The 17,958-nt window shown below is 32.7% G+C and overlaps 1 protein-coding gene across 1 annotated transcript; it reads left to right on the top strand.

Moving 5' to 3' along the window:
- The first annotated feature begins 4,501 nt into the window (after positions 1-4,501).
- Positions 4,502-17,789, top strand: LOC122029783 (synaptotagmin-2-like). The gene is made up of 13 exons (XM_042588913.1): positions 4,502-4,659; positions 4,743-4,940; positions 8,732-8,830; positions 8,945-8,995; positions 9,071-9,194; positions 9,674-9,792; positions 9,907-10,008; positions 10,118-10,192; positions 15,820-15,896; positions 15,997-16,243; positions 16,355-16,705; positions 16,809-16,937; positions 17,432-17,789. Exons 2-13 carry the CDS (start codon positions 4,827-4,829, stop codon positions 17,558-17,560), a joined length of 1,617 nt encoding a protein of 538 aa, XP_042444847.1. The 5' UTR covers positions 4,502-4,659; positions 4,743-4,826; the 3' UTR covers positions 17,561-17,789.
- The last annotated feature ends 169 nt before the right edge of the window (positions 17,790-17,958 follow it).

The following is a 17,958-nucleotide window of genomic DNA, read 5'->3' as shown; positions in this document are numbered from 1 at the left end:
TTGCATATTCGAAGAAATATGTTGAGAAAATTTGGTATTAATGTTAATAAAAATTTGTATTACCCATGCATATATCGAGTTATGTTGGCGCAGTGGCTACAAATTTAAAGTCTGAGCGAGATGACTTAGGTTCGATCCTCGCTGCCCCAGTAATTACAGTGAAGATGAATGTTGTGATGTCGGTTTCTATCACAGCCGTCTGATCTTCAGATGACGTAAATAATCTGAGCAATCATTTTTATATATTTATTATAATCATCGACCAATAATAAAATCTTATAAACACGTATAATGGAGCAGCGTTAACAAGTAAAAGATAATCTCTTTTCGTACATTTATTCATATTTTTAATAAATATAAATTAATCATTATATCATGAAATTTTTAATATGGGACTAAAATCTCATTCATAATGAGACATCGACATGATAAATAAATTCAGTAAAAAAATTATTAATTTTGTTGGTAACCTAATTAACTAATTTTTAAAAACATTAAAACTTTTTAATAAAAACTTAATCAGTTTAATAAAAAAATTAAAATTCTCAATATTTGTTTATTTAATAAAAATTTAATTTAATTGAATTTTAAAATTCACAACCAACTTATTTTATCAAAATAATCAATATTTTTTTTTAAAAAAACTTTTGAATAGGTTGGATTAAAATTTTAAATTAATTCAGTTAATTATTTTAATTGAATTAAAATAATTAAGGTGTCAATTGAGTGAGTGAGAGGAAACTAGGAATCCTCGTTAAGTTTGACAAATGACCATATAAGAAGATAAGCTAGTCTAGTTTTCTCATCTCTCCTATTTGGACTTGGGATTTTACCTGTACGAATAAATAAATTATAGCACCCTCAAGTTCAGTGACGGATCTAGTAATTTAAGCATGGAAGGATGATCATGATCTGAGCTAAGCACATTTAATTTTTACATGGAACAAGGGACGGTATCCTCCATCTTCATTAGTGGAATCTCATAATACTATAGGTTGCACCGTCGGTAAAAAAGGAGGCGACCGTCGATGCCACCCCCCTTGAATCCGCCCCTGCTCAAGTCTATATTCAACGAGTTTGTTTACTCTAAGAAAAAAAATAATTATTAAATTTATTTTATATTTAAAATTTTAATAATTTATCTAGATTATTAAAATTAATAAATCTCAACTAAAAAAGTGCTTTTCACAAGTCAGTAATACCAATCCAATTATCATTTATTCAAAAAAAAACATGCAATTTGTTCTCGTGTACCACCATTCTCATAGTCAAAGACGAATAAGTAATTTGAAGTTTCTAGGAGCGAGCATTCCATGAAAATTGAATCAAATATTAAAGTTAAATAAATAAAAAATATTCAATCATTATAAAAATCTATTAATTCAGTTGATGATCAAATTAACTATTTTCTTAAAAAAATATTAAAACTTTTAAATAAAAAGTTCATCAATTTAATAAAAAAACATTCTATTATTACTATTTAATCAAAAGCAGGTTGATTGGTTTAATTGGATTTCAAAATTCATAATGGAATTGGACCGATTTACTAACTAAAATTTTACTATATAAAGATGATTCGATGATAGACATTAATAAGTCAATAGTTGATAATAGTAAATGGATGAGTCGATGAGGATATTTCTGTAAGTTTGCATCTACCACTTAAAACCATTTACCATAAAAAAAATACATATACTTCTTGAAGGATTACATCTACCAACCAAAAATGCATGTACCCCTCAGAGAGGTGTGCCAATTTTTTTTAAGATAGATATTATTTATTAAAATTTAAATTTTTTGTAAATAAAATCCGAGGACCTTGTTAAATTTGCGAAAAATTATAAAGGGTGAAAATGAAATTCCCTTTTACATAGCAAAATAAAATCTCACGAAGCATTCCATTAGGTTGACACTCGGGCTTTATAATTTATTTCGATTATCTGATTTATTCTACAAAGATTTTCTTTTCGATCGTTTCTAAATAAGTTTCATTTACTAATATGCCATAGACTAATGAAACTTCTTCAAAATTAATGATCAATGTTGAAATTTGAATAGCCTCCCGTCCACATATTAGAGCATCCGTAATTGTTGGAGTTCTTATAAAGCTTCTTTATTATCATATCTGTCACATCAAAAATTTAAAAAATCTTACATATCGCTCCATAAAAAAACCTCTTAATAATTCCTTTATTCCTTTATATTTTTTTATTATATATATTTCTTATTTCTTCGTATCTTATTTGTTTACAAATATTAAAAAAAATACAAAAATTTAAAGAAGCAACTCTGTAAATACGGAGCTGCTTCTTCAAAAAACACAAAGGGATTCTCTCCGTATTGCCAAGGAGCTCCTATTGTGAATATCATTTGATTCATAAGGATGAAAAATGATCAATTCTCGATGAAATGAGTGGAATACTCTCCTATGTGATAGTCTATTTGATTTTTTATTTACCTTTTGATATATATGACCATAGAGCAGATTGTGTGAGACACCCTTAATCCACGTATGACATTTTTTAAAAATGTTGAAAATTGAATAGGTGATCACTCAAGACTGATTTACAGAAATAGATAATGATCAATTCTCATTTATCTTTCTATATATATATATATATATATATATATATATATATATATATATATATATATATATATATTTTGAAGCCAATCATGTTCGGCGTTCAGATCACCATATAACCTTCTAGATAAATGTTTCTCGATTTATCTCTTTAAATTGTGAGGGGTTCGACATGAATATATAATCTTATACAGTTGAAAATTGAATAGCTGATCGTTGGTAGAAATTTATATTTGTGATTGTAACTAATAAGTAATAACCCTCCTATCTTTTTTACTTTTTGTGGCTGCGTTTGACGTGAATGTCATCATATGTTTTTTTGTTTTGTTTGTTTGCATCAATGTTGAACATAGAATAAAACTGTAAAAAATAGAATAAAAAGAGGCACAAATCGCTGCCCTTTTTTTTTTCAATTAAAACCATATGTGTACGTCCCATCTATTTAGAGTAAACTCCTTAAAACATTTTTGGATTGGATTTTAAAGTAACAATGTTAGCCATTATCAATTCATTACTATAAGATGTAGTAGTTACATATTAATTCCTATATATATGGTCTATTATTATGATTAAATAATATTATCATAAAGCCCCTTTCATTTATTCTATCCATTAAAATATTATTTTAATAAATTATCACTTTTCAATAAGTAAAATCAATATAAGATAATGACACATTCTATAAATTAGCAACTTAATTACATGTAACAATTACATGTTAACTTTTATTGTAGACTAAATATTATTTTAACTAGTTTATCATTTTCTAATAAACAAGATCTAAAATAATTATACTGTTACAGACATATTTTAATAACTACTTGACAGTTATACAATTTAAATCTTAAAATATGTCAAGAGGTCTTTCAAATAGTTTATTTTAAAATGGAGTGCCCGTCTAACTTTATTTTTAAAAGAGGCGTCGATATAACTTTGTAGCAAATAAGAAGTTAGAATTTGCCACCCGGAAGAGGCATGCATCTAACAATGGGTCAAGTGATAGACATCTGTTTTTTTATTTTTATGAAGAAAAAATTAAAAGGATAATTTAAGTTAAACAATATTTATAATGTATTCATCTTAAAATTTATTTTAAAATTATTTACCCTACTAGTTTATCACTGATATAATAGTTAAAAGATAATCTTAAAATATAAATAATATTTTAAACGAAAATGAGTATGCAGATCTTATTTTCATCTTTGGTCCAAATCATGTAATGAGATCCTAAATATATATTTTTTAATTAAGTATCTAGAATTCATAATAAGTCTATTTATATCTAGAGATCGACTCCTAAAATATCCATAACTTTGATCTTCTTATTTATCAATCTAAATGCTACCACGGATTCTGTGGGGCGTCCACTGCCCTAAACATGCTTGTTCTTACTAAGAAGATATATAGAAGAAGAATCTAAGGAAAACCCAATGATACTAATTTTAATTTCTAATTTTGATCTTCGTTAAAAACTTTTAGATATTGAACAGTATTTTATATTTTCTAAATTTTTCCAACCAAATACGTATTTATGTTTGGACAAAAATAAAAAAAGACACTATTTTATTTAATATTGTTGCATCGTAACTGTGCAACATAAAATAAAATAATTTAATTTAATTAAAATTATTACATATCCAATATTATTCGATTAAACATATTTTTTATTATCTTAATTAAAGGTATCTAAATCTATTAAATATTATTTCAATTACAACTATTATTATAACGACTATAATAATAATTTTGAGATAAATAATATAAATATTTTTTAAAAAATAAATAAAAATAAGTAGTGTTTTTAATTGATTTTCCTTTATATGGTATTAATTATGTATCAGGGTGAATCTGAACTTAAAACGTGTGTGGCGTTTTGTCTATATCCGTGATATTAGTAAATAGCAGCGTCACGCTTAATGTCGGCCTCGCCGACCGTCGTAATCAACAGCTCGGCTCTTCGCTTTGACTGGCCTCCATTTCTAAATCACTTCCCTGTCCAGGCTGATTCTACTGCTACTCTTCGAGGGGCGCGGATTGGAGGGCATATTTGGGCGCATTGGATGTGTTCGTGAAAGGTAAATTTTGATTTGTACTTCTTCTTTTTATCCTTGTCATGACGGAATTAACCAGGCGAAAAATGTTTTTTTTTTTCCCACAGTCCTGATGGCGGTCATTCTGTCTTGTTTTTGCGGGTTTCTTGTCTTGATGCGAAGGCGTTGAGGGCTGAACGGCGTGGTAGAAGATGGGCTTCTTAAACACGGTGTTGAGTTTCTCCGGGTTTGGAGTGGGGCTGACGGCGGGGATCGTTGCCGGATACTACCTCTTCATCTACTTTCAGCCTTCTGATGTCGACCAGGTAGGTGCTGCTTGATGACCTTTTCATTGTCTTATACTTTCAGATCTGTTATTGTTTTGATTTGCTTGACTAGGGATGACTTGCTTTGGACTTTGTTTTATGTCATCAAGGCTTTGAGAATTTAGATTGTAAGATGGAGCTTCTTGAGCAGATGATTCATCTGAATTCTGTTTGTATAAACGTTACTTTTTATAAGGTAATTTTATTGCCGATAAAAAAAAAAAGTTGGATTGACTGACCCGAAGTTTCTGAACGTGTGAATGTGAAGTCTGTGCAGCATCCATATCGATTTTAGACGAATTTGGCATAGGTCTTGATTGAACGGGAGCTGATTTCTCTACATCAATTGTGCTAAGGTTTTACTGAATTGTCCGAATACAATAGTTTGACTGAATCTTGTTCAAAAAGCAACTGTCTGATTTAGTATTATATGTTTTGAAATCACGAGCTTGGTGTGAACAAGTGAACAATACAGATCTAGGGATACTTAAGTTAGTCCACCATAGGTTAAGGTGGCAGTCACAATTTTGGGCTGAGAAATTAACTCTCTATCAGTTTCATCTTTTGTAGGCTCGTAATATGGAAGAATTTTGCTATGATTCTTATTGTATATGCAATGAAAGCTAGTTGGCAATGACTGTTCGGATTACTTCCTGCCAAATATAACGTGTGCTTCTCATTCGTACTATGGCTTATAGACATATAGTTATGGTAAAGATAGCTGTTTTTTTATTCCATAAATCAAAACTTGCCACACAAGTATCATAATTGCTCTTCACTTTTGGTTTCCGAAGATGGAGATGCCAATTGGTCATGCCTGGCCAGGGCACAAAATTTCCTTAACCTCCCCATGGCACGGACTTGGGCTTGGGTGACCCTTACTCGTGCTGCCTTAGGCTTGAGCTTGTGGTCTTAATTCACTATTTATTTTTTTTTAAAAATAATTAACAAAATAGAAATAAAATAAATAAAAAGGAAACAAAAATAAAAGACAAAAAACTAGAAAATTTTATTAATTAAAATCTTAATATTTACATAATTTCACTTTAACTTTAATAAATATAAAGAACTTAATACAATATGACGTACAATAATACATGAATATTACATCTCAAATTTTGGATTTTTTTTTTTAAAACATCATTGGAACTTGTCCTTTCAGCCTTCTATATTGGATGATCATGTGTCTTCTTTCAAAAAAGATCAACATCAATGTAGTTCTACTTAACTTATGTATGTCATATCTTAGGCAGATGTGAGTTAGGTCTTGTCATGATTGGCTTAATCTTATTATATAACTAGGATCAACTTTGTCGGTTCTAAGTTTGTTTTTATCTTATAGGCATTTCTCTGTATCAAACTAATCTTTATGACATGCACATTTACAAGGCATCATCCTTCAAGCAATTTCTCTTGTCGTTTGACACCTAGTTATCTGCACTAAAGGATTCTGATGTTGCTATAGGCATTGGAATGACTAGTATCATACCATGGCAGCTGAGATATGATATATATAGGCATATCGTTTCCACCAATTTAATACATTTAAATCCTTGTATGTTTCGAGAGTATATATTAGAAACTAAGTAAAAAATTGGTTCATATACTTCATTTTGGTGTTCAATATTTGAGACTCACTTGTTTGACTTAGAGAAACACTAGCACGATTGAAAGTGCTGTGGAATGTAGATATTGTGTTCTGACTTCCACAAAAAGATGGTATCAGGGGCTATGGGATGGTTGGTAACCATATTTGTCATGTAAATTGTTAATATATTTTTAATTTCTAATATTTTTTTGCTGCACATTCTCTAATTCAAAAATTTCATATTATTCATTTATAACATTATAAAAACTTATATATTTAATTCCATGATCCAAAATTATAACTACACATATCTTTAATATGTATATGAAATAAATGATTATATCTATAATTTTTTAAATAAATCACTAATAGTTTGTAAAATATAAAGCTACACAAGAAAATTCATTTGTACAAGAACAAAAACTTTCTATAAGGTTAGATGCAATCTCAATATATACATAACCAATTGTAATCTTCTATAGATGGGCTTGTATTAAATCTATCTTTCATATTAGTTGGTAAGGGATGCCTAAATTGTAAGGCCAATTTCAACACAAGGTAAGATGAGTTCCACCTCTTATTAGGTGATATATCAAAGAATATTTTTTTATATTTGATATTATATGTTTACAAAACTTTTTGAAGTTTTGACACATAGACTGTGATGATTGATCAAATCAAAGTGCATTCCTTACCCATAAAACATTCTCATAACTTACTTTATGCCCATCTTATATATAGGGGTTCATCACGTGACAAATACAAGATACATTAAAAAAAAATCCTAGCTGAAAAGTATTAATTTTTTTATTTTAAATTATTTATTACAACATCATTATTAGATGTATTATCAAATAAAACTGATTTTTTTTTATATATATGTGGGAAATATATAAAGATGGGAAATATCATGATCAGTTAATCTTTAAAATTAATTATTCTTTATTGAATAAGCTATCTATCATATGTTCAGTATGTATTGCAACATATATATGATTGTGCATTAGGACTATTACTTATAACATTAGAAGCTAAGGCTATATGAGATGCAAAAATATTAATTAAAATTAATATGTCTCATTAAATAATTTTATTACGTCTGAACATATTGTGTTCCTAAATAATTTTCTAAATCTAGATTGTAGATAAGTTCTCATAAAATATTCAAAGTCATTTGAATGAGCCAATAAAAATGGTGACTCCCATTTTACAATAAATTTTTCAATGCCTTCTCTCTTGGTTATTTGAAAATATAAAATTTACAAGCTCACCACCAACAAATGATAATGCTTAAGCTTTTGCATCCTAGTGTTAGTTTTGTGTGATGAGGTGGTAGTTATGTTGAAGATTTCTAAAAAGGAATTTTCTTGTAATTTTTGCACTTGATGCTTCCTTCATTATTTTTGAAGATGATGTTGGAATCATCTCAAACTTGACTATGATGCTTACAGTTACAGCTATGTTTAGGGTTACTTGATGACACTTCCATCCCCATCTCAGGTTATGAGACCAAAGGTTATTGTATTATGTTATGCTAATCAATTTAATTGATTTTAAATTTGAAATCTATAAGCCCTTGATATTGAAGAATTTATAAGTTATCAAAGAAAAATTATACCTATTAATCCACAACTAACTAAAAATACAAAGATGAAGAGAAAATGATCCTTATTGAATAAAGTATTTCCTAGCAACTAGATAGCCAATAATAAAAAAAATTCTTCCTCTCATGAGCAATTGTGGGGTCAATAATTAATTTTTATAATTAAAAATAACTAACAACAAAAATAACACTATGAAAACAATGGACAATCATGAAATTCCCAGTTTATTCTATAAATATTGCATTCAATTTACAGTTAAGTTGTGACTGAAGTCAGTTAGGTCTTGGTTTATGTAGAAAATGCTTCTTAGTCTAATTGAATAGGTAAAGTAAATGTACTTTGTAGATACTGCAGAGGTAAGTATGTCTCCATATATGAATTAACCACCAAGTAGATGGTTAAGCATTGGGTGAGTGCAGAATGGCCACTCCGCATCTAATTGGTCTATGCATCTTATGTCTAAAAATGGATTTTTTTATTGCTTATTGAAAATTTCTACTTCAATTTCATGCTTGATTGTACTTTATCAGTATGAAAACTAGTGTGGGAATTAGCACACAATGCTTTATGTTTAACCGATTTTTCATTTGCTTGATCAGGATCCTAAGATCCGTGCACTTGTTGAACATGATACCCAATCATTGGAACGAATATTTCCTGAAATTCCCCTATGGGTAAAGAGTCCAGATTATGAACGAGTATGTGAACCTTCCTTTTATTAAGAAACACTGTGATAAAGTTGCTTGAATTACTGTAAAAAGCTTTGTATCAATCTATTTTTTATTATTTAACATATTTTTCTTCTTTCAAAGATTGATTGGTTGAATAAGTTTCTGGTGGTAATGTGGCCCTATCTTGATAAGGTATGCTTTGACATAAAGCTTTCTATATGTAGTGGTTTCCACTATCTCATATTGATGCCTTCTATCCTGTACAAGGCTATTTGCAAGACTGCAAAACAAATTGCAGATCCAATTATTGCAGAGAATACTGTGAAATACAAAATTGATTCCGTTGAATTTGGAAAATTCACTCTCGGTTCACTACCACCAACTTTTCAAGGTTAGCATTTTTCTTGTTCTTATCTGTTCTACTTCATGAGTACCTATCATCTCTGCATTGTTGACATTTTTTTGTTTACCTTTTCCAATCAATTCAATTGTCTTTTACAAGAAAAACAAAAGCAGTTTTTTCTCCATTTATTTTTCAGTCCTATATAAATCATCAAGGACTGAGTTGTGTAAATTTGAAACTTAGATTTTTTGCTCTAGGACACAAAAGCTGACCCTGTTATTAGAGACAATCACTAGTCCAACAATTGTAAAAGTCCAATCCACTTCTTCAACTGTTACTCATACTCTTACTTGTATAGGCATTAATATTTTTATTTAATCTCACAATTTTTTTGTCCCTACTCCACATTGTTCTTGTCAGTATTCTATCAATTATTTTGTTTGGATTTCATCTGGACTTCAAGTTCTAATCTTAGTTTTATGTTTTTGCTAATTTCCTGATAACATCCGACTGTCAACTTCTGCTAGGAATCAAAGTTTACACTACAGATGAGAAGGAGATAATTATTGAACCATCACTCAAATGGGCTGGGAATCCCAATGTAACGATTGTTGTCAAAGCCTATGGATTAAAATTATCTATACAGGTCATTCACATATTCTCTCTTTCATCACATATCTGCATTCTGTTACTGCTATGATATTCTTCTAGTTTGCATTTGGAGTGTGAAGGTAACATACTAGCATTTTGAGATTTTCAGGTGGTAGATCTTCAAATTTTTGCTTCTCCACGAATTACTTTAAAACCATTGGTCTCTAGCTTCCCTTGTTTTGCAAATATCTTTGTGTCCCTCATGGAGAAGGTTAGTGAAATACAAATTACTCTTTACTTTGAAGCCTCATCAGTAAGCTGCACTTATCATATGCAACCATTCAAAGTGTTCAGTTGTTTGATGATACTCTCTGTTACAGCCACATGTTGACTTTGGTCTAAAACTTGTGGGGGCTGATCTTATGGCAGTTCCTGGTCTTTACAGATTTGTTCAGGTGGTTATTTTCCCTATCTAATTGAATATTATCTTTATGTACTGTACAGTATCTTTGTGAATACCTAAGGGTTTCCGTCATTAATGTTAGTTTAATTACCTTTTTTTTAAAGAAGATTGTGAGTGACATCAATCACTCAATTTCATTAATAAAGGAGCAGAAACAATATAGTACAACTATATTCAAGAAACATTCTTGACACCGAGATTGATGAGCACAACAAAATTGCTCGACCAGTTAATCTAATTAGAGAACCAGAGTTAATATTGATGCTGTCTGAAATTGAGAGAGATGATATTGATTGTGAAAAGACTCTGCACTGAAACTGAAGATGTCGTGCCATCCTGTGTGTCAAAAATAGAAAGTAGAGGAAAAAACCGTTAGCAACCGGATCAAGGAGGAGTCTTCGGCGCAAGCACTCTGATGTCCAAGTCAAACAAGTGTCCGAGAGGAAATGCAATGAATAGTAGTGAAGAACAATGGAATCTAGGTGCCTTAGGTTGCGTAGTGTAGTGTTTGCGTTAGCGTACCTGCGCCTGTAGATGGAAACCCCGTTTATAGTGTTAATTTTATTCTTTGTATGAATCTTGAAGCATTGCCAAAAAAGGACCGACCTTTCTGACACTCTTAACAACTTTCCAAAAATGGGCCCATCATTTCTATGTTTTGCAAGGTAGAAGCTCCTCGTACAAACTGCACAGAGAATATTCCCTCCTTTTATCTTTACCAAATCCTTCCAATGTGGGACCACGGTCCGGCCCCCCAGCATCCAGTCACCTTAACCAATTCCGGGTCTCCCCGCAAGCATCTGGATTTTGTCACTTTGACTTGCTTCGGGCCTCCCTGTGAACACTTGGTCACCTCCCGGTCTCCTGACTTGCTCAGGGCCTACTCTGAACTTCGTTCAAGGCCACCCCACATGGCATCTAGTATGGACCAGTGTTTTAAATCGCGTAGCGTTGGTTCATAGCATTTTTGTCTTGTCATCGCGTAGCGTAAATAGCGAAGTGTATAGCGCATTCTTTTCGTGCACGTCAATGTTTAAATTTTAAAAAATAAAATATACTTATATAAGTAAAATAAAAATAACATAATCTAAAATTAATCATAATAATTCATTACATGTCAAAATATCTCATAACAACAATTTAAAAAGTCTTATAATTAAAACAACATAACCTAAAAATAATTAGCATCATCCAATTCTATATCACTATCATCATCAATAGTGTCTATGGTTGGAAAATTTCCACTATCAAAAGTTGTTGGAATTATTCCTCCATAATTTTCAGCATTAAGATGATTATCTTCCACATCAACAAGACTCAACCTTGCTTGTTTGTTAAGCACCTATTATATAAGAGATACGACATTTAAGAATCAATTATAGGTGAAGTAGATATAAATAAATAATTTGCACATGCTTAGTGCTTAATTGAATTTTCAACAACTCTTTTTTTTTTTAATTCGTAGGAGGAACTTCAACTATATTCTCAACATCTTTGATTCGCTTATCTGAGTCGAAAAGACTTTCAAAGGTAGCCGACGACACACTCACAATAGGATCACTTTCAAATAATTCATCATCTTCAAGCCATTTAGTAGTTACGGGGAGAACTGGACCTTCTTTCTCAGTTATCCATTCATCATCCGAATTAATTTCATCAACTACAATGGGATCAATCTTGTCTCTCCTCCTAATGCTTCTCTCCCTAAGCTTGAAGTTATATTTCACAAACACCAACGCATTCAACTTTGCATATTCAAGCCTATTTCTCTTTTTTGTATGAATCTAATATTACAAAGAAAAAAACATATATATAAAAATTAAAAATAAACAATGATATGAAAATTATAAAACAATTAAAATTCAAGTAGAGTTAGAAACTTAGAATACTCACCGATTCAAAAGTGCTCCAATTTCTTTCACATCCCGAAGCACTACAAGTGAGACCAAGCACTCAAATTGCAAATGTAGTAAGCTTGAGTGTCTTACTTCCAAAACGTTCCCACCACGAGATTAATAAGTAATAACATTAAAAAAAAATATAAGAATGTATATAATTTTAAAATATGAATGCTAGTATAATTTTACAAGAACGGCTACCAGAAGAAAATTTACCCGGAGTTCGCAACATTCTTGTTCGTTTTGCTATTGGACTTCCAAATTCTCCTTCAGCTTTATTATACAAGTCCAATTGGATGTTTGCTTTAAGACGATCATCAGAAGACAACATCCTATTCATGCAAGTATACAATCCATTTCTAACTTCATCACAATCAGAAAATCTTTCTTCATAACGCAATTGTGGGTTCAAATAGTACCTAGCCGCGTGTAGAGGATGATGAAGTTGTGGAGTCCATCGTGAATCAATTTTTTTCCAAATGGGCTTGTATTTTCTAACTCCCACAATTAAATTTTATTGTCTCTTTTGCCTTATCCATAAGTTCATAAATATATCCCATGGTCGATCTCTCCTCCGAATCAACTTCCCTTAACACACTTACAAGAGGAACAACACTCTTAACACAAAATGCAACATGTGGCCAAAAGTTGGGATCATTAATAACAATTCTCTTCACGACCTTCCCTTGAGTTGTTTGAGATAGTGGTGAACTAACCCAATCTTCGGAAGCAAACATTTGTTCAAGTGGTCTTTTAACCTTATACATACTTTGAAGAGTGAGAAATGAAGTAGCAAAGCGAGTAACAACAGGACGGAGAATTTCTTTACCATTTGTATACTTTCTCATCAAAGAAAGTATAGTCCCATGACCATAAAGGAACTTCACAACCATCTTAGCTTGCTCAATTGTGTCATAAAAAATCTTCAACTTTGCAATATCCTCCAACATTAGATCAATGCAATACGCCGCATAAGGTGCCCACCAAATTCTATGTCTAGTCTCCATAATTTTTTTCCCCGCCTTAATGCAATTCGAAACATTATCCGTGACAATTTAAATTACATTTTCCTCTCCCACCTCATCAACAACATCATCAAGATATTTAAAGATCAATTCCCCATTTTTAATAGAAGCTGATGCATCAATAGATTTCAAAAAGAAAGTGCCAGCGGGACTATTTACCAAAAAATTGATCAAACTTCTATTCTTTCCATCCGTCCAACCATCGAACATAGTAGTGCATCCATATTTTTTCCATGCTTTTTTATGCTCCTCATGTATTAGGTTGATGCCATCAACCTCAGCTTTAAGTATCCAAGTTCTTAACTCATGCATTGAAGGAGGGTTGAACCCTCTTCCATATTCCGCAATGCCCTCAACCATAGGCAACCAATAAGGATCATTCACAACATTAAATGGAAGTGCGACAGAGTAAATAAAATGACCAACTCTACGCTTTACATCAACTAGTAAATCTTTTTTGTATGTCGAATTTAGGGTTGTTTGTCGAGGTTTGGAACTAACAAATCCATGAAGGGTACCTTTACCTTTTGATTCACCACTACCAGAACATCCAATTGAATTCCCCCTTACACTTCCAACTTTTGATGATTGCGTACTACTCATACTCTGGGACCTTCACCAATCTCTCGTAACAATTCGGTTTGTTTGCTTTTAGTTTTAGATGCTCTAATTTTGTCAAGCGATTCTCTAATTTCTTTCTTAATATCATCCGGAACACTAACACAAGGTGCAATCCCTTTATGAGTTTGAGTTTGCACCGAACAGATTTTTCCCCTTCATTTTGATAACAATACTTCCAACCAATATCTTTTTTAGCTTTTTTTTGACAAATTTGTAGACATTGCAAATTCTAACCAGACAATCAAAATCCTAGAAAAACAAAAGAAAAAAATCAGAATAAATAATTAATTAATTAGAAAAAAATGGGAATCAATCCAAGCATCTAGATCGATCATTGGATCGATCCAAGGAATTGGATCGATCCTGTGATCGATCCAAGGAATTGGATCGATCCTGTGATCGATCGAGATCCTTTCTGTTCGAACAGAAAGGATCTTGATCGATCACTGGATCGATCCAGGGTTTGGATCAATCCAGATGCCCTGCATCGATTGAGTGATCGATCCAGATACCTGACTTCTGTAAATCACGAAATCTTTGCTCCTTTGAGAAAAAAAAATGAAAAAAATTTAAGAAACGAAGAAAACGAAAGGAAGGAGAAAAGCTTACCTCCAATCGCTGTCCCTAGCCGCCGCTCACAGGTCACCGCTCGCGGCGCAGGTCTCTGCTCGCCTACCTCGACGGTCACAATTCGACTCGCCTTTGCCCTACCTATTGTGTAAGCAATTTGCAATTATAGCGTCCGCTATGGGCCGCTAAGTCATGATAGCGCACGCTATGTGCGCTATCTACGCTTTTGTCCCGAATAGCGTGGGCTATTCGGAACAATCGCTAATCAGTGAACACTGCAGAGCGTTCGCTGATCGTAGCACGCGATAGCGCGCTATTCGCCGCTATTGAAAACCCTGGTATGGACCATGGCTCTACTACCATTTGTTGTAACCGAAGGATGTTCACATATATTCACAATGAGATGATGCTCTTGGACTCTCTCCAAAAGGCCTCATGCCAATGGAGATATCCTACATCCTTTTTAAACCCATGATCTTTACCAAATCCTTCCAATGTGAGATTTTGATTGAATTCCAACATACCCCAATCCCGAGGCCCCACCTTATTCGCTGTATCAGATATCAACCCTGCAATCGGTGTAGATATTCAAAGAAAACTGGTTTGCTGTAGCTGGAACCTAAACCTTCCACAAAGACAATATCTCTTTCCATGAATGAGCGATGACTAGAAGACCTGCATGTGTTGAATGAAAGATACCAGTGCGTAAAGCTAACAAAATTGCATATGGCCAACAAGCTTGAACAGACGTGGAGAAGACACTCTTTTCTACCAGAAAATGAGCCATTAGCATCAGTCCAATCCGCCTCTATTACTGAACTTTGCATGGATGCGGATAACACTTGATGATTTGTCAAGCTCCTCTAGCTACTGGACATCAATTGAATAGATGAGCTGTTGACTCCACATTGGCATTGCAAAGGATGCATGAGAAATCCGTGAAGGGAACATACTTCTTCTTAAGCTTGGCTCTAGTATTTAATTTGTCACCTAAAATTAGCCAAGGATTTTGACGTTAATCACAGCATAAGACTGTCATACAAGAGAGTGCCTAGATGAGTCACAACCACCATGGAGGAGCGCATGATAAGTCAAGCTGGCAGAAAATTTACTGAGAACCTACAAATATTAATCGAGAATATCCTCACTATTCTATTTGCTGCGTAAGAGAAGACTTGACATTAGTGAGTTGGCTTGCCTTTACAGATGTCTACAAAGACTTTTCAACAAAGAATAATTTTGAGAAGAGGCATTAATGATCCATTTTTCTTTGAAATTTGTAATGGGAATCAACTTTTTTTGTTATCATGGACTGCCAAGAGTGCTTTCTCTCAAATATCTATTCTAAAGGAAAAAAAAAATGTAACTTAGAACATGTTTTAGTATTATAACTGTTATGCTATCATCGACTAGCACTGAATTATGTACCGAGATCTTTGAGACAACCTGTCTTTTATATGATTTTCACTTTTTTTTCTTTGCTGACCTGTGTTACCATTTTGTAGGAGACCATTAAAAAACAAGTTGCAATTATGTACCTATGGCCTAGACACCTGGAAGTGCCTATACTTGATGCTTCAACGTAATTCATGTCAATACATTTACATTTTCCATACCACACTTTTAATAGTTTGAAGAGAAGATGCTGATAACTAAGCCAATCAGATTATGTGATATCGCAGGGCCTCAAATAAGCCTGTTGGAATGTTGCATGTGAAGATTATTAGTGCACAAAAACTAAGAAAGAAAGATTTGTTTGGAAAATCAGACCCATATGTGAAACTTAAGCTTTCAGATGATAAGCTTCCATCGAAGAAGACAACTGTCAAGAAGAGCAATTTAAACCCTGAGTGGAATGAGGAATTCAACTTTGTTATAAGAGACCCAGAAAATCAACAGTTGAACCTTGCTGTTTATGACTGGGAGCAGGTATGAATTTTCTAGACACATGCATTTCTTTCGTTTTTCCACACCATTATTTGTGCCTCTAGTACTTTAGCTTATTGATTTGAGTTTTGTTTTTGCACATTTTTTATGTAGGTGGGAAAACATGAAAAAATGGGCATGAATGTTATTCGGTTGAATGAACTTAACCCTGATCAGCCTAAAATTTTAACACTTGACTTGATGAAGAATCTCGATAATATTGATGCTCAGGATGACAAATTTCGTGGGCAAATTGTTGTGGAAGCAACATACAAGCCTTTTAAGGAAGATAAATTGTTAGAGGTTGATAGTGAGAAGGATACCGCAGTAAACGCTCCTAACGGGACTCCTTCAGGTAGCGGGCTGCTTGTTGTTACCATTCATGAAGGTCAAGATCTTGAGGGCAAGCACCATACAAACCCTTACGTGTGTCTCACCTTTAAAGGAGAAGTGAAAAAGACTAAGGTATTTTGTGAATCAGATTCCTAGAGGAGGCTCAATTATAATCAAGTTGTTTCTGAAAATATTTAATCTGCTTCTGAGATTATTATCAATTTGCTGAATGCAGCATATAAAGAAAAGCAGAGATCCAAGATGGGAAGAAGTACATCAATTTGTATGCGAGGAGCCTCCTATCAATGATAAAATACAAGTGGAGGTGTATAGTAAGGCACCCAGCATTGGTATACACTCCAAGGTACTCCTTTAGTTTACTTAATCTATATGCCAAAGTAAATGCAAAGCAGATATGTCAAATGTTTATTTTATATCCTATCACATTTGGGTAAATATAAATTACACTAATGGCTTGATCGTGAACAGAGCAAGATAATGGAAAATATTCGGAGTGTACACAGCAAATGTTACTCATCTTTACCAATATATTTAGCCAGATGTGATTTGCAACAAAGTTTGTTGTTCATCATACATTGATGAGGTGATAATTGTCATGATTAACTTAAGCACAATTCGCAAACAAAAAAGATACTTAAGTTTTGCATCTAATTTCTGAAAGATAGGACTGGACCTTGTAATATTTATATGTTAGATACAAAAACCAGAAATTGCAATTTCCATTGCTTGATATCAGTTACATGATAGAGAGGGTAGTAAACAGAGTCTAGTTAACGAGATTGCCAACTGATCTGTTCAATTCAACCTCAATACTAATCCATATTATTTTTTGTTCAGGAAAACTTGGGATATGTCATCATTAGCCTCGCAGATGTGGTGAACAACAGGAGAACCAACGAAATATATCATCTGATCGACTCAAAAAATGGACGAATCCAGATAGAAATGGAGTGGGTTACTTCATAGAGTTTCATCTAATGAGCTAGTCCCTGCACTGTTTGCTACAAAAAATTGCGCGGGTCGAGTGATGTTACAATGTAAAGAGCACTAGATAGCAACGATGACGATTGAAATGACAAGCCCTGTAGATTTTCTATTGTTTTCTTTTTCGTGATTGTGTGAAACATATTTCATATCGCAACTGTATCGGTTAGATAATCTGGTAAATGGTTTTGCTTGGGTTGCGTTGTGTTTATGTTTGGTGGAACAGATCTCTTGGAGGTTCTTGTTTGCCTTTTCATTTTTGATGTTACCTTCCTTTTTCATTAAATTTTAGTAGAAACGGAACTACACGATTTGAAACCACCGGTCCTACGGTTTCGGGGGGTCAACCCTTAACCTTAATCGTCCAAGACGATTACAAT

The sequence above is a fragment of the Zingiber officinale genome, chromosome 1A, assembly GCF_018446385.1.
Source record: "Zingiber officinale cultivar Zhangliang chromosome 1A, Zo_v1.1, whole genome shotgun sequence".
NCBI classification, from domain to species: Eukaryota; Viridiplantae; Streptophyta; class Magnoliopsida; order Zingiberales; family Zingiberaceae; genus Zingiber; species Zingiber officinale.
This window is presented reverse-complemented; position numbering and strand designations above follow the sequence as displayed.